The 24,757-nt window shown below is 45.7% G+C and overlaps 7 protein-coding genes across 7 annotated transcripts; 4 read left to right on the forward strand and 3 right to left on the reverse strand.

The window, feature by feature from the left end:
- Nucleotides 1–495: 495 nt before the first annotated feature.
- On the reverse strand, nt 496–3,071 carry AOL_s00083g353 (uncharacterized protein; the record flags this gene model as incomplete). The annotated part of the gene is made up of 6 exons (XM_011125532.1): nt 496–558; nt 633–2,059; nt 2,120–2,631; nt 2,699–2,744; nt 2,826–2,939; nt 3,011–3,071. 6 exons carry the CDS (start codon nt 3,069–3,071, stop codon nt 496–498), a joined length of 2,223 nt encoding a protein of 740 aa, XP_011123834.1.
- Nucleotides 3,072–4,378: 1,307 nt separating this feature from the next.
- AOL_s00083g354 (uncharacterized protein) lies at nt 4,379–5,719 on the forward strand (the record flags this gene model as incomplete). Its single annotated transcript, XM_011125533.1, has 3 exons — nt 4,379–4,447; nt 4,524–4,612; nt 4,699–5,719. 3 exons carry the CDS (start codon nt 4,379–4,381, stop codon nt 5,717–5,719), a joined length of 1,179 nt encoding a protein of 392 aa, XP_011123835.1.
- A 277-nt stretch (nt 5,720–5,996) lies between these two features.
- Nucleotides 5,997–6,912, reverse strand: AOL_s00083g355 (uncharacterized protein; the record flags this gene model as incomplete). Its single annotated transcript, XM_011125534.1, has 2 exons — nt 5,997–6,725; nt 6,796–6,912. 2 exons carry the CDS (start codon nt 6,910–6,912, stop codon nt 5,997–5,999), a joined length of 846 nt encoding a protein of 281 aa, XP_011123836.1.
- A 590-nt stretch (nt 6,913–7,502) lies between these two features.
- AOL_s00083g356 (uncharacterized protein) lies at nt 7,503–8,649 on the forward strand (the record flags this gene model as incomplete). The annotated part of the gene is made up of 4 exons (XM_011125535.1): nt 7,503–7,649; nt 7,778–7,997; nt 8,078–8,284; nt 8,381–8,649. 4 exons carry the CDS (start codon nt 7,503–7,505, stop codon nt 8,647–8,649), a joined length of 843 nt encoding a protein of 280 aa, XP_011123837.1.
- Nucleotides 8,650–11,214: 2,565 nt separating this feature from the next.
- On the forward strand, nt 11,215–12,929 carry AOL_s00083g357 (uncharacterized protein; the record flags this gene model as incomplete). The annotated part of the gene is made up of 3 exons (XM_011125536.1): nt 11,215–11,837; nt 11,900–12,326; nt 12,390–12,929. The coding sequence occupies 3 exons, from the start codon at nt 11,215–11,217 to the stop codon at nt 12,927–12,929; spliced, it is 1,590 nt and encodes a 529-aa protein (XP_011123838.1).
- Nucleotides 12,930–14,018: 1,089 nt separating this feature from the next.
- AOL_s00083g358 (uncharacterized protein) lies at nt 14,019–14,967 on the reverse strand (the record flags this gene model as incomplete). Its single annotated transcript, XM_011125537.1, has 2 exons — nt 14,019–14,333; nt 14,425–14,967. 2 exons carry the CDS (start codon nt 14,965–14,967, stop codon nt 14,019–14,021), a joined length of 858 nt encoding a protein of 285 aa, XP_011123839.1.
- A 2,488-nt stretch (nt 14,968–17,455) lies between these two features.
- On the forward strand, nt 17,456–24,337 carry AOL_s00083g359 (uncharacterized protein; the record flags this gene model as incomplete). The annotated part of the gene is made up of 4 exons (XM_011125538.1): nt 17,456–17,690; nt 17,801–22,642; nt 22,721–22,821; nt 22,880–24,337. The coding sequence occupies 4 exons, from the start codon at nt 17,456–17,458 to the stop codon at nt 24,335–24,337; spliced, it is 6,636 nt and encodes a 2,211-aa protein (XP_011123840.1).
- Nucleotides 24,338–24,757: the final 420 nt, after the last annotated feature.

Genomic DNA, 24,757 nt, shown 5'->3' on the forward strand with positions numbered 1-24,757 from the left:
CATATGATCTTGGTGAAGAATTTGAGAGCGGGATGATAATGATATGGGGGGTGTACGATTAATATTATAGAATCTTTTGCAATGTTCTTTTGAATTTGTGTTCGTTTATTCATTGCGTTATACTTGCATGTATCGATATATCAATTTAGATTTTATAATCTGCACGTTTTGAGTCTCTAAAAACCGTGAAAACTCGCAAGCAAAATACCAGATGATTGATCAAATGCCGAGGAAGGCCTTCTGCCCAATATCGATATCAATAATGATAGGAATAGTTCACTAGAATTGCCTACACCCAAAATCCGCACGGTTCGTATAGAATTTCATCATGATAATGTATTAAATCACATAAAACATCCCTAGCTATCTAACAAAAAAGAACAAAGTTTTCAAACCAGTTGAACCCGCCATCATGCAACCACATTTAAAGCTTTTATCAGCAAATTGATAAGGGAAACAAAAAGAAAGACAACCAGAAATTCAGCTACGAGTGGATCAATGGAAGTCGACATAGAACAAGTATCTCAACTTGATTTGTGCAGTCGAGTAGCAAATGTACTGTTAAAGTAAATATTTGAATTAGTTACAGTTCTCTTGATTTTGGATCCTAAACGGAAAATAGCGGAACATACCTCATTATACTGCAAATAAGCGCCCTTAACGTTCGAATCCCCTGTCTTATCATCCGGATTCGGCATCTGAATACCCTTCATATCCTCGTGGACCTCACCAGCATCCATCCATTTCTTTGGTGCCGTCTTACCCATACCGAAAGTCGACATACACCCTGCCGCCTTCGAGTTTTCAGCAGCATGGTAATCCGAATTCGTCAATTCGTACATCGGGTCACCCAATTGCGCCTCGCAGAGCAACATGAGACCCATATGGCCAGAAATAGAAGGAACACAGTATCCCGCTGATTTGGTAGAGATATCGGCGAGGTAAACACCCTTTCCGAACATGTAACCGTTGACAGGAGCTTCCGGAGGAGCGATACGAAGACCTTGGGATAAGATACCAGCAAAATTTGTAGCTCGGGAACCATGCCATAGGAGACGACGGTTGTCTGATTTATAGTTGTCGTAGCTCTCCTTTGCGTAGGTGTCCCTTTCGTCTTTACGTTCGATACGGAAGATGTGGACGACCTTGGCGCGGATGTGGTAGTGGGTTTGACCGTGGGTTTTGTGGAAGTAATCGCGGAGGTATTGGTATTCCTTGGTGTCCTCTTCCAATGGAGTTGTTTCGAGGAGGCCGAGGGAGGCGAATTGTTTGTCGAGTGGGTGGATACGGTTGCCTTGTTCGTCTTCGGCGTATTCGACGTCCTTCATGATCTTTTCAGCGATAGCCATGTCACCGAGGGATTGGACAAGATCAATTTCGGCTTTGAGAAGACGATCGCTGTTGATGATAGTTGGGCGGTCACGGCCGAAAGAGTGGGGGATTGTGGAGTAGTAAGAGTTCGTGAGCTGTTCGAAGATGGATCGGTTGGATGTGCCGGCATTAAGGGCTTCACCGATAGCCTTCAATTGGGCGTAACCTCTGGCGATAGTATTCTTGTTAAGACGGCCGAGTGGAAGTTTCTTGGCGTCGTAGTTGAGTTCAGCCATACTTTGCTGAATGAAATCTTTGTTAAAGATGAGATTCGCAATGATTTGGGTCTGCATTGGAAGTTTGGACTCGATGACTTCGGTGTCTTTCTCTTTCTTGACCTTCTTCGTCTCTTCTTCTGGTGGTGCGTAGTCCTTTTCAAGGTACGTGTACTTATTAGCCCTATCGGCATTAAGACGATCGTCCCAGTTGACGCCGGTCTTGTCCTTGAACTTCTTGTTGAACTCTTTCAGGGCACCGTCAAGGCCGTAACCTGACATAAGCTTGTTTTGTCCACTTTCTCCGACACGGCCCCAGCGGGTCCAAACTGCATATGAGCTCCCCTTGTTGAGCAGTTGAAGGACGTAGAATTTATTGTTGTTATTGCCAATGTTGGTTTGATTGAGGGAAGCATCGTATTTGATGTGATCTGAGTCTTCGTAAACCTGGTATCCGGAGTGTCTTAAGCTGCCTACGGAGGAAGTTAGTTTTAGAAGTCTATATGGTACTCAAGTATAGAGGGGAAACTTACACAGTTCGTCAACGGGAGCCTTATACCCCTTCTGACGCTCACGCTCGGCAGCTTCCTCATCATCCTCAACTGGCTTTGTATCTTCTTCTTCCTCATCTTCCTCCTCGGACTCCTCATCCATCTCTTCGTCCTCGGACTCCTCCTTCTTTGCCTTTCTCTTCTTGGCGGCAGGAGCCTTAGCCTTTGTTTTGGTATCAGCAGCTTTGGCTTTCCCTTTACCTTTAGCTGGCTTTGCATCCTCTTCTTCCTCTTCATCATCATCAGCGGCTTTACGACCACGCTTCTTGCCGCTGATGGTGGTAGTCTGCGAAGCTGGTGCAGAGGTTTGAGAGGCCTGCGAAGCAGCAGCAGCAGCAGCTCGGGCAGAGGGTGCTCTAGTCCCAGTAGCCTTGGGTGCCACAGCAGCAGCAGCCTTTGATGTCGAGGCCTTAGATGTAGAAGCCTTCGTTACTTTCGATGGGTCGTATTTGCTTTCGGCTTGTTTCTTTCCCTTTTTGACCGAATCCTCGAGCCTATTTTGTTATTGTTAATAACAATTGAAACAACAATTGAGTTTTTTGAAAGACTAAAAAGACATACCAAGAGATAGTGACGATGGGGATTCCGTTTGCAGATGCATTGCCAACTATAATGATGATGATAATCATAAAGCATGAGTAATTGATCCTTTTCTTTCTTTTTATCTATCAACATGGGAAGCCGGTACCTTTTGTAGTATTTTTCAGGTAATCCTCTGTGGTTGTGATAAGGTGGGTGACGGCTTTGGTAACTGTGGATTTGACAACACCACCATTGTTGGCGATGAGGCTTTCGACGTCCTCTGGAAAGTAGAATTAAAAAAATTAGAATCGAGAAGAACTGTATTTTATAGAAGCCAATTGGATCACATACTCTTAGTGTAACCCTCAAAGCTGCCACTGAGGGCGAAAATGAGATTATCTAGCGGAGCCATGATGCTATCGATGTGGATAGTGGGATGCCGTAGAAAGTGTGTTGGAAGTGTGGTAATTATCAAGAGTCGTACGAGAAGCTGACGCGCAGCAGCTGTAGCAAGCTCGCAGTGAGAAAGAAAGAAAGGAGATTTCTGAACCCGAAAACTGGACAATTGATCTAATTCTAAGACGAAATTCTAGAGAGAGAAGAAAGGAATATGATTTTTTCTACTTGTGCCCGCTGGAGAATAAAGTAAAACCAGAAAAAAGTGCGACGGGGAAAGATGGGGATTTAAGCTCCTTCGGATTATCCGATTCCCATTCAGCGAAAGTGAGCAAAAGCGCAGTTTTTCCAAGCCGCACGAACGAATTCAATTTCAAGAAGACCGCCGCGCCGTCCAAACGCGAACGTCACTCACCCCAGCACTTTTTGAGGAAAGTCAAGCCAGGGTTTAGAATTTAACGGGGTGCCGGTGACTCAACGATGACTCGATTGACGACAACGAACACGAGTTCACCTGATTTGAATCCTTTTCGTGTTTCCGTTTCCAGCCATTTCATTTCAAATTCCTGCGAAACGCTGCTGGCCTGGCGTTTTTTTTGCGACTCATCGATGAGTGGCCTGAATCATTCCTTGATTTCAGGCCTATTCGGGAGGCTGGTCTCGATAACCCCCCTCCCTGGTCTGTGTATAACCTTATCCCAACTGTCTCCATTGCATTAATTCCATCTGTGCTCAGTTTGTCTCGTCACCATGCTCAGTCGGGGAAAAGAAAGAGAAAACAAGATAAAGATAAAAATGGAAGTGTTGGTCGAGGTAGCAGGGGCCACAACACAGGGCACAACACAACAGGTGTCCGGTGTAACTGTCAACGTGTTATCTATCAAGTTTAGCACTGCGGCTCTCTCTCGCGATATCAAAAGATCTGTGTTCTGGACACGCTGCATGTTCCTTCCCATCTCATCTCTTTCTCTCTCTTTCCCTTCCATAATCCACACCTCCATTATCCCTCGGGTGCTATACTACCATAGCTCTCTTAACTAGCAAAGAAAGAAAGACGTTTTCCTTTTTAATTCTTTAATTAATTCTCATTTTTCGCTTTTTCTCTTGTAGCCGACGGTGGTAGTTCCGGCGCAATTGACTTTTAGAGATTCCTTCGGGAACTTTTTTTTTTATAATCGTCGATATAATTATCGGGTTCGCATAACATCTAAAAGCTTCGAGGAGTCAGATCTACTACATTCCACAAGTCGCACGCCCTCTGTGGGCTTTTACCTTTTTTTTCTTTTCTTTCTTTCCTTTTTTTCTTCTTTCTTTTCTTCCAAGATGCTGTTCTTACAGCTACTTCTGTTCTTATTACCGCTGCTAGCTCTTGCTGCACCGGATTTCTATAAGGTTAATCCTTTCCTCCCCACATTACTATATCGCAATGGTATTTTAATACTAACCGTTTCTATTCCATCGATTACAGGTCCTAGGAGTCGACAAGAAAGCTACAGACAGAGAACTCAAAAAGGCCTATAAGCAGCTATCAAAGAAATACCATCCAGACAAGAACCCGTACGCTTCAAACCTCTCCAAACTCCCCCAATTTCTTCAAAGCTTAATAACCCTATTCTAACATACTATTTAAAAAAAACAAATAGTGAAAACGAAGAAGCCCATCAAAAATTTATCGATGTAGCGGAAGCCTACGAAGCTCTTTCAAATGAAGAATCCCGCCGAGTCTACGACAAATACGGTTACGACGGCTACAAGCAACACCAACAAGGCGGCGGCCAAGGCGGCGGACACCACGACCCCTTCGATCTATTCTCCCGATTCTTCGGCGGCGGTGGCCATGCCGGCCACGGCCACGGACAACGTCGTGGTCATAACATGGAAGTTAAAGTCTCCGTACCCCTCAAGGACTTCTACAACGGAAACCGTGTGGAATTCGCAGTCGAGAAACAACAGATTTGTGAAGAATGTGAGGGTTCTGGATCTAGTGACGGACATACCGAGAAGTGTGATCAGTGTAATGGACGTGGTGTGAGGATTATTAAACAAATGCTTGCTCCTGGGATATTTCAACAGATGCAGGCGGTTTGTGATAAATGTCAGGGTAAGGGTAGTAAGATCACAAGTCCTTGTCCTGTATGCCGTGGCGCTCGGGTGGTTAAGAAGCCCGTCACGCATTGGTTGGAGGTCGATAAGGGTGTGCCCAACGGTATGAGGGTTAGCTTTGAAAACGAGGCCGATGAAAGTCCCGATTGGGTCGCTGGGGATCTTATCGTTCAACTTGACGAGCGGAGCCCGGTTGATTCGCCTAACACAGAGAATCTCGATGGATGGTGGTTCAGACGGCGCGGAAAAGATTTGGTTCACAAGGAGGTCTTGAGCTTAAGAGAAGCTTTGTTGGGCGATTGGAGTAGGAATCTTACGCATTTGGATGGTCACGAGGTTAAACTTGGCAGGAAGAAGGGACAGGTTATTCAACCGGGCCATGTGGATGTTATCAAGGGCGAAGGTATGCCTGTTTGGCAAGAGGATGGACATGGTGATTTACTTGTGGAGTATACCGTCATTCTACCCGATCAGATGCAGAGCGGGATGAGGAAGGATATCGAAGCTATATTTGAGAAGTGGAGACAGAAGGTTGGAGTTAATCCAAAGGATGAGCTATAGTACACGCATATTCCGGTTTCGATATTTATATTCGCCTATCGATTAGGTTGTTCTTTGCTCGATCCGGGGCAGATAGTTATTTTGTATTACTAGTCCTCCGTTTCCCTTCTAGTTCATTTTGTGTATAAAGCGGCCACCCTTGTTCGTCTGTTCAATGAGAGGGTTTAACAAAAGACGGCGTTAGAATATATATTAGAGAATTTAAGAGTTTCATGGCATCTATTATCCCACTGTTCCGTAGATGATATCTTAGGTATATGAGTTCGTGATAGATCTATCAAACCCTCCGCCCCGACGGCGGCTGCTGCCCCTCACTAAACTTCTTCATCGTGATTCCCGACAAATCCTCTTTATTCTTCGCCGCCTCTTTCAACCGATGTTCCAAGACCGCATCCAGCCTTTCCGCAAACATCCTAGCCTTCGTCGAAACCTCCTGTTTATCTCTCCCTCTAGGTTTCAACTTCCCAGGCCAACCCTCCAATCTATGAACCGTAGTTGCCAATAACCTCGACTCCTGATTCTGCCGTAACTTCCTCCCTTCCTCGTCTGCAACTGAAGGATCAATTACGGGCGGCGCTTCAAATATCATCTCCGTACCATTCGAAATCTTCCAGGTACAGCTATATATCTTCCCTTCATAGCTGACCAACGGATTCTTAGAATCCAAATCCAAAATTTGTAAAGATAAATCCCTAGGACCGTCTGGTACATGTGATAGACTCGAAGAACCAGATCCATCGCTTTCGTTACCACCACCGCCACCGCCACCACCGCCATCGTCGTCATTATCATTCTCTGCTTCTGCATCTGAATTCTCATCTTCTTGATTTCTACGAGCAGCGGTATTATCATCGCCCTCGAAGTCGGAGCCACCGGCGTTTTCGGAACCTGAGGCGTCATCTTCGTAATACTGGTCACCCATTCTAGGGCGGAATTTACGACCATCACGGTATTTACCGTATGCTGCGAAGTCGTCGCCGGAGACGTCGAGGACTACGTAGAATGACTTGACAGAAATAAAATTAGTATACATATGTATATTTTAGTTATATGGGATTAAGTAGTATGAAATATACCTCGGTGTCTTCATTCTCATCGAATACCGGTTCCTTTGGTTGGAAATCTTGGTTTGAAAGTGGTGAACGGGAGGAGATGGTAAGACGTTCAACCGGCGGGATGTTTGATGTAGACATTATTGATGATTTGGATTATAGTTTGATGATAGTTTGAGGGCATGATATTGGAAGTAGTTTGAAGGTATCTTGAGAATGAATCGATTTATATTGTTTTCGTGAAGGTGGGTTGAAAGAGTATAGTACTAAGTTTCTTTGGTGGGAGGAGAGAAGAAGAAGTTTGATAGTTTGAAACCCAAATCTGGCCAATCAGGCCTCGCTTATTCGGCGCAAGAAGAGGGAAAAACAAACTGGTAAAGACAGCAACCTAAGTTCTGAAGATGACTTCGAAGAGAGTCAATTGGGATATTATATTCCTCATAGACAATAAATAAATAAACCATCGTCGTGTAGATTTAAAAACTTCATCATTGTATTTTCCAAAAGGAATGGTGTGTCCCACGGGAGGTTCGCATACCAGAATCCCTGCGGACAGTCTATGACCGCATACAAAATTGAAACCAAAAGACACCAAAACCTCGCAACAACCTCGAACACCCACCCGCTCACCCAACCGCCTCCCCCAATATCATCCTCCACCGGGTCTTCCACCTCCCCTGCCTCTTTCGACTTTTTCAAGACCTTCGTAATCCCTGCTATAACAATTCACAATGGCCGCTCGATCGGTATCGCTACGGCTGGCGGCCGCTTGTAGAGCCGCTACTCAAACCGTCCGACCCCATACCGCCACTCCAATCATGAGGGCGGCAGCATTGTCCCCGTCCTCGTCGTCACGGAGTAGCCATGCATTGGCCGTTGTACGTTATATTCCTCTCCTTCTCGATCCTTCTACTCGTAGAAGATCGGATGGATGGAGGAAGGGGGTTTCCACCCAATATACGATATAGACATGGCTAACATGGTATATATTTATAATCTATAACAGCACCGCGACACAGCCGACAACCATGCGAACATTCCATTTAAATTCAGTCCGGAGAACGAAAAGCTGATTGCGGAGATTCTGAAGCGATATCCTCCGCAGTATAAGAAGGCAGCTGTGATGCCTGTTCTCGATCTGGGTCAGCGACAACATGGGTTTTCGAGCTTGAGTGTTATGAATGAGGTCGCTAGAATACTTGAGATGCCGCCGATGAGGGTTTATGGTATGATAATTCCTTTTTTTTCCCCCATTATATTATGGAGGAGGAGGGGGAAGGAGTGTTAATATGGTAAATATAAATAGAGGTCGCAAGTTTCTATACGATGTACAACCGCAACCCGGTGGGCAAGTTCCATCTACAGGTTTGCACGACCACGCCGTGCCAACTTTGCAATTCCGACTCGATCATGAAGGCCATCGGAGATCATTTGGGGATTAAGCCGGGACATAGTACCGAAGATGGGATCTTTACTTTCAGCGAGGTGGAATGTCTAGGTGCTTGCGTCAATGGTTCGTATTCCATCTCTCACTCTATATATATATATATATATATATGTATACATATGTAGTGATCTTGGAGGATGATATTAACATATTGATAAACAGCACCAATGGTCCAAATCAACGACGACTTCTACGAAGACCTAACCCCAGAATCAACAGTACAGCTACTAGATGCCCTGAAGGGCTACGCACAAGCCACCAAGGATCTACCGATAAACACCACCGTTATCACCGGTGATGTTCCTCCAGAAGTCAAGGGAATACCGAAACCGGGACCGTTGAGCGGTAGAGCGACATGTGAGAATAGTAAGGGACTGACGAACTTGACGAGTCCGATGTGGGGACCCGAGACTACAAGACCTGATTTGTAAAAAGGTTTATCTCTTTATGATAATTAGCTCTTTATCTTTATCTTTTTTTATTTTTATAAGGGGGGGAAAGGGAGGAAGTGTGTATATAGCGGTGTCCCGTTTTTTTTCTATTCAATGTATGATTTGTAGGTATATTTTATTGGAAGATGAAATAGATGGTCTTCGAAATTAAAAATATATAAAAAACGCAGGTTTGTGAGTAGCCTTGCAAGTAGCGTCTAGCTAGTAGAGGGCACCCCGGATTCTCGCTTCCACGACTTTGCATTATCGGTAGGGAGCTAAAGCTGATCTGAGGAGGTCATGCTCGGGAGGTCTGGTGATATATATTCGGCCGTTTTAGTGTCTAAGATTCCCGAACAATCTTACTTTTTACGTTTACTAGTCTCATTTAAAAAGGTATTTCCATTAGTACCTATGTGCTATTCGAATATTAAATATATTTATGATAAGTCTTTTTATATTTATACGTACTTCGAATCAGAAGTATTATAGTTAATCTTCAGAGATATCGATAGATATATACTTAAGTACATATATCATTATATGAACTATCGAGCTAGAACTACAGCTATCGGAATTCGAATTCTTTGGTAGAGCTCTGTGCTACCGATTCAACAGTATTAAGCTTCCCATCCGGTCGTACCGTACCTACTTGATATCCAAGTACTCATGTACATGTACCGCAAAGATGATCTCCAAAAGATGCAAGAGATGCAGATGGTGTCCAGGTGTATCACCGGATTAAAAGCAGGGCCCCGGCAGCAGCGGCGGCGTGACCAACTTGACAAACACACACTTCCTCTTCCATTCTGCAGTGTGTGTGTGCACTTTGACAAAAAAAAAGATTAATTTCGAGGAGGAGAAGAAAAAAAGAAAAGAGAAAGAAAGAGTAAAGAGACCAATAAGAAACGGAGGGAGACCGAGCTGCGCAAGGCTATTGGAGGACATTTGATTAATATTTATAATCAAGAATCGAAAGTAAGAAGACTGTAAATGCATAAAATGGCATATTATAGCGGTACTGTCCACTTGAATCCACGAAGATGAGACTGGCTAGGTAGTGGGGAAAGAATTTGATACCGACGCCGGCGGGGAGTTTATGCTGAATTCCTCTTGTATAATACTTATATAATATATAATATACATCGGCAAGAAGTTGAAGCTTTCTGGACGCTCGCCAATGATCCGAACACGAGGACCTGCAGACAAATATACATACATCAACATGGAACAGCTGAACAACCTTTTGATAAAATTAAATTAAATTAAATTGATTGTTGGTTAGAATTAGTATGGCAATCAAATTGCCGCGCACCAGAGAAGAGACACAAATATAAGCCTTGAATACGTATACTTTCAAGATCTGGCACAGGGGTGGTTTTAAAGGCAGACTTGTCCCCCAACACAGACACCAAAACCCTGCCATTCCTCGACAGCCACTCCCGCTGCTTGTGCTTCCTCAACTTCATGAATTCAACCTTCCTCGATGCTCGAGTAACTGATCCGGTTCGTTCATTATAGACATAATATACAGATATATACATCGCGAAAACGGAAAGCAGAGATATATACTATTGCATTGGTTATAATATATTATACATACGTTTTAATTTATCGAAAAGACCCCGGCCACCCGCCTATATTTGGGACTTCGTCATCTTCAATAATCCCAGAAATCAGGGAATCTCATCCTCATCCTCAGCATCCTCATCCACATCTTCATCATCATCTTAATAAAAAGAGCGAACGAGTATAAACTAGACTTACAATTCTTCCATTCCATTTTCATCCCATCCAACCTATTCAACCTATTCGCTCTTTCTCTCTGGAACCTCGGACTCCGACACTCAAACCCTCGTCAGCTTCCTCTTCAATCATCATCCCATTCTCAACCGTCGAGTCCCTCGAATTCGCAAAGGTTTGCGTGGCAGCCAGGCTAAGCTAAGCGGACTGCACTTTTTTAGCTTACCCCGGCGCACAACCGTTTTCCTGGTTGAGTTAGCCACTGCATCTGCAACTGGTCCTTTGTCTTTGTCTTTGTCTTCTATTTGTCCGGGGGGGCTAGCATCTTTTGCTTGCAGCGGCACTTCCGGATCAACCGCGCAAACTTCGCTGGCCGAGTACCCTCTCTCTCTCACTTTTCCCTCTCTTTTCCCTCTCTCATAACGTTTCTGGGGTGTACATTCTAAGTGCGGAAAACTCGACGGACGTAACGGAAGGTGATGGGATCCTTATAAATCCTCCAGGTCGTCCCTTATTTTTATTTATTTTTCAGGCCTTCTTTCATATTTTTGTTCCTCTCTTTTTTTTACAATATTCAGTTTGCTCGATCCACTTTTTTCCTTTCCCTCGATCGATCCTTTAACTCGGACTTGGATCTTTTAAAAAGAGGCTCTCTATGCCAGGGTGTTTGTCCGGCTAGCTGTTGCCGAAGAGTAAGCTTGCCCTGACATGAATTCCCCCAATTCACCACCGCCGCCACTACTACTGATATCACCACCACCATCACCATTTCAATATTTCACAAGTTTTATAATAATAATAATAAAAATTCTAATAAAATATATGTTATTCACAGTGCCTCCGTCTACTCCCGACCCCCTGATATCCTTTCACAACTCCACCGACGTCTCAAACCTCACTCTTGCCGCCGCTGCCGCCGGCACAATCCTTTACGAAAACCATTCCATCTTCACTACTCTCTTCACCTACGTCGTCGGCGGAATCTTTGCAGGTTTCGGAACAGCATACCATGATATCCTCTGGGCTGCCCGGTCGCCTGCCAAACGAAAAGCGGAATCGAGAAGATGGCATAATGCTATAAGTCCCGAAGGTCATCGGTTCGTTCAAGTTAGAGAAAAGGCCTTAAAGTCGAATTGGGAAAATCGGAAATCGGAATTAGACGGGATATTAGATAATAGCCTTGGGTTGGTACGGCAGAGTAATAGCGGAAGCGGGGATACCAGAACCGGCGATGGTAAGCCAGATTCGAGTTTTGAAGGACAGGACGAGAAATGGGGCGATTGGGGCGATTATAAGGAAGAGAAAAGACGTCTGGATGAGAGGGAACAGCTTAGGAAGGATGCGGGGGGGCATAGTGGGGATGTACCAAAATATATACTCGAGTATGCGCCTTTGATACATTTGTATTCGAAGGAGGAGTACTGGCCCGGTGATATCGATTTACAGTATGTTTTTCTCTATTACTCCTTCAAAGGATTTGGGCGATACTAATGACTGACTGAAATAGTCTTCGACGAACTATTCCCCAATTAAACTTCACCGACGTCCATGAAGACGTAACACTCGACAACCTCTCCCTCTTCAACCAGTACGCCCCATATCTTTACCTCACCAGCAAAGACGACCCGGAAGCCCACCCCGGTTGGCTCTCCGCACGCTTCAACATCCCCGACCTGAAGACCGGCAAATGCGATGCTCCTGGCACCTTAATCTGGGTCGACAAGGGCAATGGTGTTGTCGACGCCTTCTGGTTCTACTTCTACAGCTATAACCTCGGAAACGTGGTTTTCAACGTGCGGTTTGGAAATCACGTTGGCGATTGGGAGCATAGCATGGTACGATTTGTAGATGGAGAGCCAAAGTATATGTTTTTGAGTCAACATACGGGCGGAGATGCGTACGTCTGGGAGGCACTTGAAAAGAAGGGCAAGAGGGTATGTTATACCAACCGACCAGACCTTGATGAATGAGAAATACTAAATATGTTCATTGTATAGCCTGTAATCTATTCAGCAGTGGGCACACACGCCAACTATGCCACCGCCGGAAAACAAGAATACATCGTCCCCTTCGGTCTTCTCGCCGACAACACCGACACCGGCCCCATGTGGGATTTATCCCTCAACAGTAGAATGTACAACTACAACCTCTCAAACCACCTTCTCCTACCGTCAGCAAATAACCCGGAAGCCCCGATATCGTGGTTCTACTTCGACGGCCACTGGGGCGATAAATTCTATCCGTTTAATGATACCCGACAGTACGGATTACTCGGTGAAGCACATTATGTCAGCGGACCTCTTGGCCCGCGATGGAAGAATTTGGGAAGAACGGGGGTATGCCAGAGGGATGATGAGGAGTGTATTATTATGACGCAATTGAGGTATGGAAGGAAGCGGTGGGAGTGGGAAGCTGATCCTTTGGATGGAGGGTTAGATGTTCCGTGGTGGGCCTTGGGGGGGTTAGACTGGTATTTGGTATGCTGGTTTATGGTGGAATGGGTTGTGGCTATATTTGTGATTCATAATTTCAAGTGAGTAGAAGGGGAGATGGCGATGGGTGAGGTTGTAGATGGATTGTTTGTTTTTGTAGATGATGTTTTTGCATGGGTTTGGTGAGAGTATGGCGTCCTTCCTTTTTTTACTATGGACGCACACTCTTTTGCATTTGGGTCATTCTCGTTTTCCAACTTCCCTGCCTTTCTTTTACATCTTTTCTTTAACATCCTTTCCTTTACCAGCGTGGTGATGAAACCTTTGCGATGTTATATTATAAATGTGGGATGGGGAGTAGTTTAACTTCTTTTGTTTTTTTTTTGCCTGTGGAGAGTACGGCGTCTTTCTTTTTTTTGTTTCGGCCCTTATAGTTAGTGCTGGTTTTGTACGGACTGGAGGGTACAGTAGACTGTCAGATTGTAATATCCGTTGCAGATTGATCATGAGGGAATTCGGCGGGGTGGGAAAGCGATAGCTATGACTAGAGCGGTAATGATTAATGGTATATAATATAATGGCTATGTCAAAATAATAATATATTAAAGTTCTTTTTCTGTATTTTATCTTTATATATTCATAAACTTTACAGCTATATGGAGATGTAATGGTGCTCCTTGAAAGTAATAGAAATGTCAGTCTCGACTGTACTGGTCATGATTGGTTTTTTAATTTTATAATAGTTAAGTACTAGTTAAAAGCTAATATTCTTCTTATAAAAGGTGGTGCTTATGATTACTGTGCATATATATGTATATATGCCGTCCATGGCCATAAACGTTTAAAACACCTGATTAGATGGTATCGATACGTGGACATGCATATCTTACTTCTAAATGAATGATACAATCGCAATATATAGCTAATACTTTAGTGCGAATTTGAAACAGCACGAAGTTGAATTATACTAGATAATTGAATCCATAAACTCCTTCTAACCATTAAAACCCATCAAATAGATACACTCTAAGCTAAAGAAAGAAAGAAAGAAAAAAAGAAGGAAAAAAGATCGCATCCAACCTAAACACCAACAGCCATATAAAAAGAAATAAAACCCATCCCAGAATAAATCAAACCCCCCCCCCCCGGGACCCTCTCTAATATATACGCTCAATAATACCAATTACACTCCTTCTAAACCCTCTCCCCAGTAACCTGCCCTTGCTTCCTCGCCTCCAACGCCAACCCATCAACATCATAAGCCTCCGGCGCATCCCCGCGCCTCTTAGGTGGCAGTGTTTTAAAATTCTTACTCCGAATATTAATAAACCCCAACAGAATCAAAAGTATCAAAGCAATCGTCTCCGGCACTAAAGTACACCCGACGAGGTACTTGACGTTCGAATCCCTGAAAGTGATCATTGATACCTCTCGGTGGAAAGTCGAGTAGACACCGAAGATGATACGGACGTAGAGGGCTAGCATTGTTACCGATAGGATTGCTAGAGTCTTTTTTTTCACGTATTCATTAGTATTTCTATACTTTTTTTTATAAAAAGATAAAAAGGGGAAGAAGGGGGGGAAAGAAAAAAAAACTTACATTACTCTTCCTCTGATACATTATCCACCCAAACGCCACATAAGCAGACTGAATAACCGTCAACACCAAAAATATAATAGTTCCAGCCTGAATACACGCCAAAGCCGAATCCTCCACATGGCCCCGACTATCAATATTACTACTACCATAAACCACCAACCCAAGACCCACAATATTCAACAACCGAATCTTCCCATGGAACTGTTGTTGCGTGGGGTTAAACTCGATATGACTTTCCGCCCAACTAACAAACAACGCTGACTCGGTTTCTAGTAATCCGATATATCCGATGGATAATGTGACGATGTATGCGATCGCGGCAGAGGTGTTTGTGTAATTCGAGGAATAGAAGACGAGTTCGGCGATGAAACAGGCGAGACGGGCGGAACAGAGGATGAAGGCTCCCCAGAAACCGTAGCGCCAGTGGTAACCCGCGCGTAGGTAGGTGATCCAGATGTAGACTGAGGGGATGAAGAGGATGGCGAAGATTGCGAGGAAGACCACGGAGGTTATTTCTATGGAGGAAAAGTGGGTTGCTGCCATGGCTTTTTATTCTTTTATTCTTTTCTTTTTAGAGGTATTATGTGTTGTTTTTGTTGTATATTTTTGCTTTTGGGCGCAGCTAAGACTTTGTGAATGCGCGTTGAGGCTCTGGAGGTCTGGGAGAGGTTTTCTTTTAACTGGGTTTTTTTTGATGATTAATTATGGAGTTTAAGGACTTTAAGAGAAATGATTGAAAAAGAAGAAGATGAAAAAGAAGAAGTCTGGAAAGGAGAATTGATGACGCTTGATGATGATGATGATGATGATGACTACACAAGAGAAAAAAAGGTCTTGGGAGTTCTTGGAAGCCTTTATTTATATAAATAAAAAAGCGTTATATGCAATTTGAAGTCATCTCCAAGAATCCTTATTGTCTTGGTGGTTCTCAGCGCTGCACCGTGAATACGACCTCGAAGGGTTGGTTGATACGACCCAATCCGGGAATGTAAATGTATGCAACAGGGCAGATCTTGAGGCTGCAGATTTTAGTTTGGGACCAGAGAACTCTCTGACGGGGGTTATTTCGCTAGCGATTGGGGCTGAGAACAAAAAAGCTTGTCCTTCTAGTGCATGCCGCGTAACTACTGTTTAGTTAAGTGCCCTTGTGAAATAATGGTGACAAAGAAAACAGACTGCACGAGGTTGCGAGGTTGACAATGGAGAACAAGAGGAAAATGCGGTGAGACGTAATCAGCAGAGACAGAGGAAGCAAATGGTACAGGGGTTATGTGGAGCAATGCTTTGGACAAGCTTTTTTCCTCTCCAGTTGCCGTCATCCGAGCCAAAAGGTTAAAGCCAAAGCCACAAAATTTACGACCAAAAAGGGTAATTTTGTCTACGAATCCTAACCACCCATCCCAGAGGAAGCAGGCAGCGGTTCGGAGGGTCCGGAGGGTCGGGTACATACGTCGTATTCTAGCCTTAAGCGAATGAATTGGGAATAGCTTGGGTTTTGATTATGTCAGGTTCAAAATCTTAGTATATGACGGATAACCGGGATCCTTTCTGTCGTGTTATTCTTCGATGAAGTCATAGATCCCTCGAGCTCCGGAGCTCTAAGGGAGCTTGAAGCTCGGGTTGCAGGCTAGAAGATATGTATAACATGTAGATTAAATCCATTGTAAGTACTCCAGCCTCGAATCTAAACCCCTGAGGCTATATCTCTATATAACCCCCAAACCTTTCCTCCCGCTGTCGCTTTCCGCAGAAATATAGATATCATGGCCAAAAGACGAAATGGGTAAATATATGGAATCCACAAACTGCGAACTCATTTCTCACTTAGACGATCGCGGTCGGATGATCGAACGGTGTTCCATCATCTGCGCAATTGCAATTCCAGGACTCATGTTGTTCTACCCAAGCTAAACGAAAAATGTGTCGAACCGAAAGATTCCTCCCAAACCAAAATCTGCCGAAGACAGAAGACAGCTTATACCAGCTTCTTATGGTCAACGTATTCTCCGAGGTTGACCCGAAGCCTTCGAATCAGGTCCAGAAACGTTGTAAATTTGAGGGTTTTGCAATATTTGGCCTTTTCTTGCCTGAGATCTTTCCTTGGGATCTAGGTCGCCGACAAGTCTGCATCGAGCTTGCAAATCGTTGAAGCGATGCAATGACGAGTGGAAAAGGAACCGATATCAATCCTAGGACAATGATCTCAGTCCTAATGTATGTACATGTATAAAGCTATTAGGAATTTCGGTTAGCTGGTTCCAGAACAATATTATTCGAGTATGAAGACTGCTCACCTGTGAATTTATTAGAATGTTATCCCTGTCGCCCTTCGAATTGTATCGATATTTGCGTCTGGCCCTGAGACAATAAGATAGCAGTCAATTGTAGTTCCACGGAGCGCACTGCATAAACTATACCAAGATATGTCGATATCTATGGTTATCTGTTATCGATTCTGGTCCCCAGATAATGCGTGGAGCCAAGCATGAAGCCTTCCCGCCTGAACCCCTGCATGATCCAAAAGGGAAATGTAATGAAGCTAGACAAGGCTTGCAACATACAATGCCTGTTACCGCAACGCGCCCCTGACCTGTGAGCCCTAATGGCGACTTGCGCTCTCCAGAGCTGATATATCATGATACTTCCAAAGCCCTAGCTGCGCGGGCCCCTCCTCGAGAAGGGCAGCGCAAAACGATAGAATCCACAACGGGGATACTTTTTTTTGACAAAACAATGGTCGAGACTCGTCGCCGTGTATTCCTGTTATTTCAAGGTCCTTGCGACGCGTCCTCGTCTTCCTTTCCTTTTATCCTCACCCTCATCATAACAGAGTAAGCTTTGAAGTCTGAACGGTTTTCCAAGTTAGCTCATCGGATAGTTCGTTCGATTTTCCACCATATCTTTAATCACAACTCTCTTCATTCCCTTCCTTTGTCCTTCCTTCGCCCTTCATTCCCTCTTGTTTGATTTATCAAGCTTCCTTTCCCTCTTTCCAAACGGGCAGGTCCCAAGTTTTGAATCGCAAAGCAACATGCCTCGAAAGGGTGCGAGTGCGAAACGGCGTTTGAGTAATGAACTCGATGAACAACTGCCAGCCAGCGATCCAGTTCCAGAGCTCGTAGCTCAAAATGAGCGGCTAAGACGGACCCGGAGTCGCATGACTCTGGGCTCCATCCAACCCCAACCGGCTCAAAACCAGGCGCGGTTCGCTGCCGCCGATGCTTCAAGATCTCGACAGCCAGGCGAATTTGTTACAGAAATATCTGGTAAGTAACATCCATGTGTAACCTTGCTCTCTCTCTCTCTCTCTTTCGACGCCAGATTTGGCGATCGAGGTCGGACATGTACTAATCGGGAGGATGCATTGGCGATGCAGTTGATGCAACAGCATCCATCCCGGCCGCTATTCCGTCTCAAGCATTTTCCAGTGTTGCGCTCCTGCAAGCTCTCCCAAATGCTTCGAATGTCGGCGTTTCGACAACCAGATCTGGGAGAGTCACTAGAACTAGATTTCCAGCTGCCCACCTCTCAGGCGAGAACGTCCCTCCTCGTGTCGGGAAACGTAAAAGAACTACAGCCTCGTCTCGAGCAGCTGCCCTTGACGATGCTGAGTTTGGGACACCGGATCTCATAGATGACGATGACGACGACGATGATGATGATGACGACGACGACGACGACGACGACGATGTCGATGATGATGATGAGGTCGCAAAGCTCTTTAGGAAGCCCACAAGAGCTAGTCCTAGAGCAGCCCTTCTAAAAAGCAGCCCAGCCAACAAGTTCACTGATTCGAGCATGACCGATCTTCCACCACTTTCAGATATCAATGAAATCTTTGCGGATCTCACCAAGAATCATGCCGGTCTCGTCGATGTTGCCAAATATCTCAATGGGAAGCCTTTGAGAGTTGCAACTATGTGCTCGGGTACGGAGAGCCCTCTTCTTGCCCTTGGCTTGATGGTCAAGCATTTGAAGCAGATCTTCGGTGTTGAAATGTCCATTGAGCATTTGTTTTCCTGCGAGATCGAACCGTTCAAGCAGGCATACATCGAGAGGAATTTTCATCCCAAGATCCTTTTCCGAGATGTGTGTGAACTCAACGAAGAGTACGCCACCACAGCATATGGCTCGAAGGTCAAAGTCCCAGGTGATTGCGACATGCTAGTGGCCGGCACCTCGTGTGTCGATTACAGCAATTTGAACAACCATGGGAAAGGCCTAGAAGACAATGGTGAGTCGGGGCGAACCTTTTATGGGATGTTAGGTTGGGTAATAAAGCACAAACCCAAAATCGTTATCATCGAGAACGTTTGCCAAGCACCCTGGGGTGATATCGTGGCAAAGTTCGAAACAATCGGCTATGCTGCGGGACATAGCAGATTTGACACGAAAAATTTCTACATCCCGCATACGAGGCAGCGCGGCTACCTCGTAGCCTTTCTCAAAGGCCCGAACAGCGATGGCAGTCTTCCAGAGAGCTGGGTTAGCATCGTGAATGCCAAAACTCGGCCTGCTTCAGCTTCGTTCGAGGAATTTTGCTTGGAGGATGATCACCCAAAGGTTGTTGAGATCCGTGCTCGAGCTCGACATTTGGAAGAGCAGCACCGCCCTAAGGGTGGTGAATGGATCGCGTGCGAGCACCGCCACGATGTGGTCCGATCGACCGAAAGGCTTGGTCGCCAGCGGCCCTTTACGAGCTGGGTTGAAACAGGCAATTCAACCTGTTTCGATTTTGCATGGCAGCAATGGGTAGATAAACAAGTCGATAGGGTCAAGGACCTTATCGACATCAACTACCTGCGAAGTGCAGGTAGGGGAATCGATCTGGGTTTCGTGGCCAGGGTTCATAACCTCAGCCAAAATGCAGATAGAAATACCGAAGGGAAGGGGAATGGCATTACCCAATGCCTGACCCCTTCCATGATACCATACTCAACCTATCGAGGTGGTCCACTGATTGGTATCGAGCTCCTGTCCCTGCAAGGGCTGCCCACCGACGAACTCCTTTTCACAAAAGAGTCCGAGGCGAACTTGAAGGATTTGGCCGGGAATGCTATGAGTAGCACCGTTGTAGGAACTGCAATGGCTGCAGCCTTGGTTGTTGGGATGAATCTTCTTGGCCACAGCAACAGCAACAGCATACAGCCGTCAGTTGCTGGGCCCATCGGTCTCGTCAGTGCCTCACCAATGACGTTACCGAGATCGCAGTCAACAATGTCTACCGACCCTGGGGTCTGCAACGAATTTGAGCTAAAGCACCTCATGAATGCTGCAACTAAGAGTGCAAGGAAGTGTGTCTGTGAAGCTCAAACGTTAACGGCTGACAAAATACAAATTTGCAAGGCTTGTGAACATACCTCCTGCCAGCAATGCGGGAAGAAACCACAACATGAGTATGAGGTTCTCCAGGTTAGCAGACGCGATCCGTATCAGTTCGAAGGTCTTCTCAAGGAGGTTCTGCCGGTGGTCGTCAGGTTTAAAGGCATTAAGAATGCCATCAAACATGCGATCTCGTACGGCGAGAGCCTCCCAATCAAGGATAAAAAGTGGGATGTCTTCGAACGACGCGTCTTCGATGCCTTATCATCAACGTTCACGCTGAGCACGATTAAGAGAAAGGATGTGTGGGTGGCTAAGTACGATAGTCCGGTTGGACGTCTTGACCTCTTGATGGGAGCAAAGCAGTTTGAATGGAGGATGTATGTCAAGGTGGATTACTCGGCAGAGGACTTTAAAGAGTTGAGACGCTTGTTCACGCCCCCGGTGGCTCAAATGATCGTCGACAACGCCCATAATTCATTTTTTGAAGGGATTTGGAGGATCGGCGTTCCAGGATCTGCCTCTGTCGATGTCGTTGTTGAGGGAGTCGGGTCTCCGCTCGATTCATGGCAGAAGTCGCTGGGACTCGAAAATCCAATTTTCGCCAACAAGATGGTCTACCCTCAGCTGAATCTTCTGTTGAATGATCCCGCGAAAGCTTACCTCTTCGACGCTGATTTCACTGGCGAATGGACACTGCTTCCAAACTGTGGGACGGCTTGTAGAGCTTTGCATAGTAAGGTCGACGGGAACGGGAACAAGCTCTTTTTGTTCATCGATCAGCAGCGAATTGGAAATGGGTCAAATGATGGCTTCGTCGTCGCTCGAGATTGTGAACGCCTTGACTTTGGTGAATATCGTCCGTTGATCGCCAAATTTGATAACGTCTTTAACCCATGCACCAAGGCTCCACGAATCAGTACCCAAATCACCACGAACCAGTTTTGGACCCCCGTCGAATCCCTTCGACTTAGGCCGTCTGGGGATATTCAAATGGAGTATTCTTTCAGCGTTCCAGAAGACATCGCACCTGGCAGCAGCTGTTTCAGTCCGGTTGCCTTTCTGATATCCAAAACACGACTGGCTCCTGCTCTTTCAGCCAACTTTCCGAGGGAGTGGACGATTATCGATGAATCCAATTCGAAGAAGACCTTCAAGTCCATTAACTGGATTGTTGAAAGTTTCAAGAATACTCCATCGTCAAACGGCTGGGTAGAGATTGATGTCAGGAATTTGGTTCTTGATTGCGGTTTGTGTGCACCCAAAAAACCGACGGTTTCCTGGGGGATAATCAGGGACACGTTGGCGCTCGTCGAAGACCCTGAAGAGTCAGCCATCTGGGAGCGTGCTATGAAGGCGCGCCCTCAACCCTGGGTAACCGCCTTGAAAGTCGATCATGTTGACGGCCAGGATTTCCTTCAGCTCAACATTGGCCTGAATATTGTTTCACTTTGCCATCGAGCCGCTGATCTGCTCCCCGGTGGCAACGGACTTGGAGACCTCTCATTGAGTTGGAGACTGAAGTCAGACTATGTCAGCCCCCCACGTCTATTGCTACCCGAATTCACAGTTCGAAGCAACCGCCATGATAGTCAGAGCTCGCAACCACCCGGGTTTCTGCTTCAGCTGAGGCCGGAACAGCTCAGATCTCTGACCTGGATGCGGTATCAGGAGTCCTCCGAAGCTCCAAGATTTATCGAACAGGAAATCGTAGAGTCTTCGCATCCAAGGCTACCTTGGAAAGCAGAGCTTAAAGCGACTAGAGTCAATGATGCACGAGGAGGAATTTTAGCCGATGCTGTAGGATACGGCAAGACGGCCATTATTCTCGGGCTCCTGGCTTTTATGAAGGATTCGTACTCTCCACCAGATGATTGCAATGGTAGGATTCCAGTAAAGGGGACTCTTATCATCGTTCCAGGTCACCTGTTAGATCAGTGGGAAACAGAAATCACTAAATTCACCGGCAGTACGTTCAAAGTTCTGATAATCAAGACAATGATCAATATGAAATCCCGTACGATCAAGGATATCGTGAAGGCGGATATCATCCTTATCCCCGTTGCATTATTCAAGAGTCCAGTATACCTTGATCGACTGGCTGAGTTCTCGGGTGGTGGCGGCGATGCCCCCACAAAAGATGGCCGTAAATTCCAATTGTGGCTCGGTGATTGCACCGAGAAGATTGGGCCACAGGTCGAAAGATTGCAGTCTGGAAATGAAAGCGAGGTTCTTTCTGAGATCAACTTGGGCTTCGAGAGCCGGAAAAACGCGAGGGAATCAGAGGTGCTCCTAGGAAGAATAGCTCACAATAAGGCTGCCACAAGACGCAAAGCTATTGCCAAAGGCAGGCCCGGCGCAAAAGAAAAGCCTGGTACAAAAGAAAAGCCTGGTGCAAAGGGCAGGTCTAATGCGAAGGGCAAGTCCAATGCGAAGGGCAAGTCCAATGTAAAGGGCAAGTCCACTGTGATCTCCCCTCAGACTAGTGATACTGAGGACGACGATTATGACGAGGATGAAGATGAGGACGAAGACGAGAACGCAAGACCCAAAAAGAAATCGAAACCACCCGCTGAGAAATCTTCCGTCTATGACGACCAATATTGGAGACTCAAGAACCTCAAGGGAAATTGGCAGAATTTACACACTCCACTCTTTGAGCTGTTCCAGTTCAATCGGGTTGTGGCAGATGAATTCACTTATTGCACTGGAATTCCCTTACAGATGATTCCAGGCATTCATGCCACGTTCCGATGGGTGCTCTCGGGGACTCCGGCTTTGGGAGACTTTGATGATATCAAAAAGATCGCTACTTTCTTGGGGATTCGACTTGGTATTGACGACGACATCGCGAACAGTGATATCAACAACAAGAGGATTACGAAGGATCGAAGTGGTAAGTCCCTAGTTGATATAATACCTATACTATTTCCCGTTCATATATATATTAATAATGCCAACTGCGGGCATGTAGCTGTCGAGGCATTTCACGCTTTCCAAGAAGCACATACACCAGCATGGCACGAGGATCGCCACACTCTCGCCCAAGATTTCTTGGATATCTTCATGAGACAGGTAAGATACACCGTTATTTAGTCAATATATATCCGATGATCTGACAATTCGTACATAGAACATCGCTGAGATCGATGAGATCCCATTTGAAGAACATTGGGAAATTGTTAAACAACCAGCGGCCGAGAAGGCTATTTACATCGAACTCGATCATCATGTCCGGTCTATGGACATGAACATCACTAGAAGAGTTAAAGGCGGTTCCAAAGGCAGCGGCGATCGAGATAAACGCCTTCGTACTGCTCTCGGAGACAGTGCGAGTGCCGAAGAAGCTCTCTTGAAGTCATTATGTCACTTTTCCCTCAACATCGGGGACCTGGCCCCAGGAGCCACTGCTCGCACTGCCTGCGACCACATCATCAAACAGCGCGAGGAACAGCTCCGAAAGAACAAAAAGGAGTTACTAAAGTTGATCCGGACTTGCCTCCACAAAGCCCAAACCTCACCGATTCCATCAATACCTAAAACAGAACATCCGTTCTTAAAATTTATCGAGCAAAAGCGACGAACAAATCTTGAGGACTCTGATGCTACTTCGGCCTTCCGGGACATTCTCCAGCAGGCTAAGAACTTAGTAGTCTGTCACCGGAATGATACGGAGGAGCAAACTCCTCCGCCCTTGAATGACGATGATACCGAGATGGACGTTGATGTCGACCCATCCGACGAAGAGCGCCCCCCAGCTAAAAAACGACCTCTTGAAATTGACGACAATATCGATATGTTTCGTACCAAGAAGATTCAGGTCAACAGACTACTCAAGGAGCTAATCGGCAGATTCCGTTCCCTGCGTTTCTTCAATGTTGTCCGCCAGGTGCAAGCTAAGGATCCCAATACTCGATGGACCTGCGCATGTGAGCCAGAACGGAATTTTCCGCTTGAGAGTATTATTGTCTCGAGCAGCTGTGGGCACACGGCATGTGCCGAGTGTATGGCTCGGGCTGCCGACAGAAAACTGTGCCCGAGCAAGGACGCCGGCTGCGAAAGCCTGGCCCAACCGGCCAGCATCGTCAAGGCGGTGTCCCTGGGGGCAGACTTCGACGCTCCAACTGCCCACGGTGCAAAACTGGATAGACTCCTCCACCTTCTCCAGAACGTCATCCCCGCTAACGAAAGGGTGCTTTTATTCATACAATTCCCTGATCTTTTGAAGAAAGTACTATCGGTCCTTCAGGCCGCAGGTGTAAGTGTCACGCAGCTAGCAGGCCAAGCAAAAAATCAATCCAGCAAGCTGACAAAATTCCAAACCGAAAATTCCACCCGGGTCCTCCTTTTAGAAGTTATGGCCGCGACAGCAGCAGGAGCAAATCTCACGGTAGCCAACCATGTGATCTTCCTCTCCCCGCTTCTAACAGAAAATCAGCAAAAATACACTGCCGCAGAGACCCAGGCGATTGGGCGTGTCCGGCGATACGGCCAAAAGCTTAAGGTCCATATCTGGAGGATAGCTGTCGAGGACACCATCGACTTCGAAATATACGAGGAAAGAAGAAACCCTGTCCCCAAGTCGGATTAAGTATTCGTGCACAGAGCACAGATAATAGTCAGATCTTTTGCTTGACTTGTATGTTTTTTATCTTAATTTTCACTCTCCACTGCTTCATGTCACTTTCTCTTTATTCCCTACTTCATTCGCATGTATGTAAATATTCTTTCTTGGACACAGGGTTAGTGTCCATGGTCTAAGGCGAATGTCAGGTTTTTTTTTTGGGGGGGGTATTGGGTTCCATCCGGTTTTCGCTATCGTTCAGATCCTCTGTTTTTCGTCAAGCCTTTTATTATCTTTTCCTCTCCCCGTGATCATTACGTTCGAGTTCCTTGTAACAACCGCTCCAATCCTTTGTATTGGAGTATTCCTTTTCGCATGCACACATGATACCCCCTTCCTGCGCTTAGCATTCCAAATAATTTCACCATATTGATTAATATGCAATCC

This window comes from Orbilia oligospora, assembly GCF_000225545.1.
Source record: "Orbilia oligospora ATCC 24927 unplaced genomic scaffold scaffold00083, whole genome shotgun sequence".
In the NCBI taxonomy this organism is placed as follows: domain Eukaryota; kingdom Fungi; phylum Ascomycota; class Orbiliomycetes; order Orbiliales; family Orbiliaceae; genus Orbilia; species Orbilia oligospora.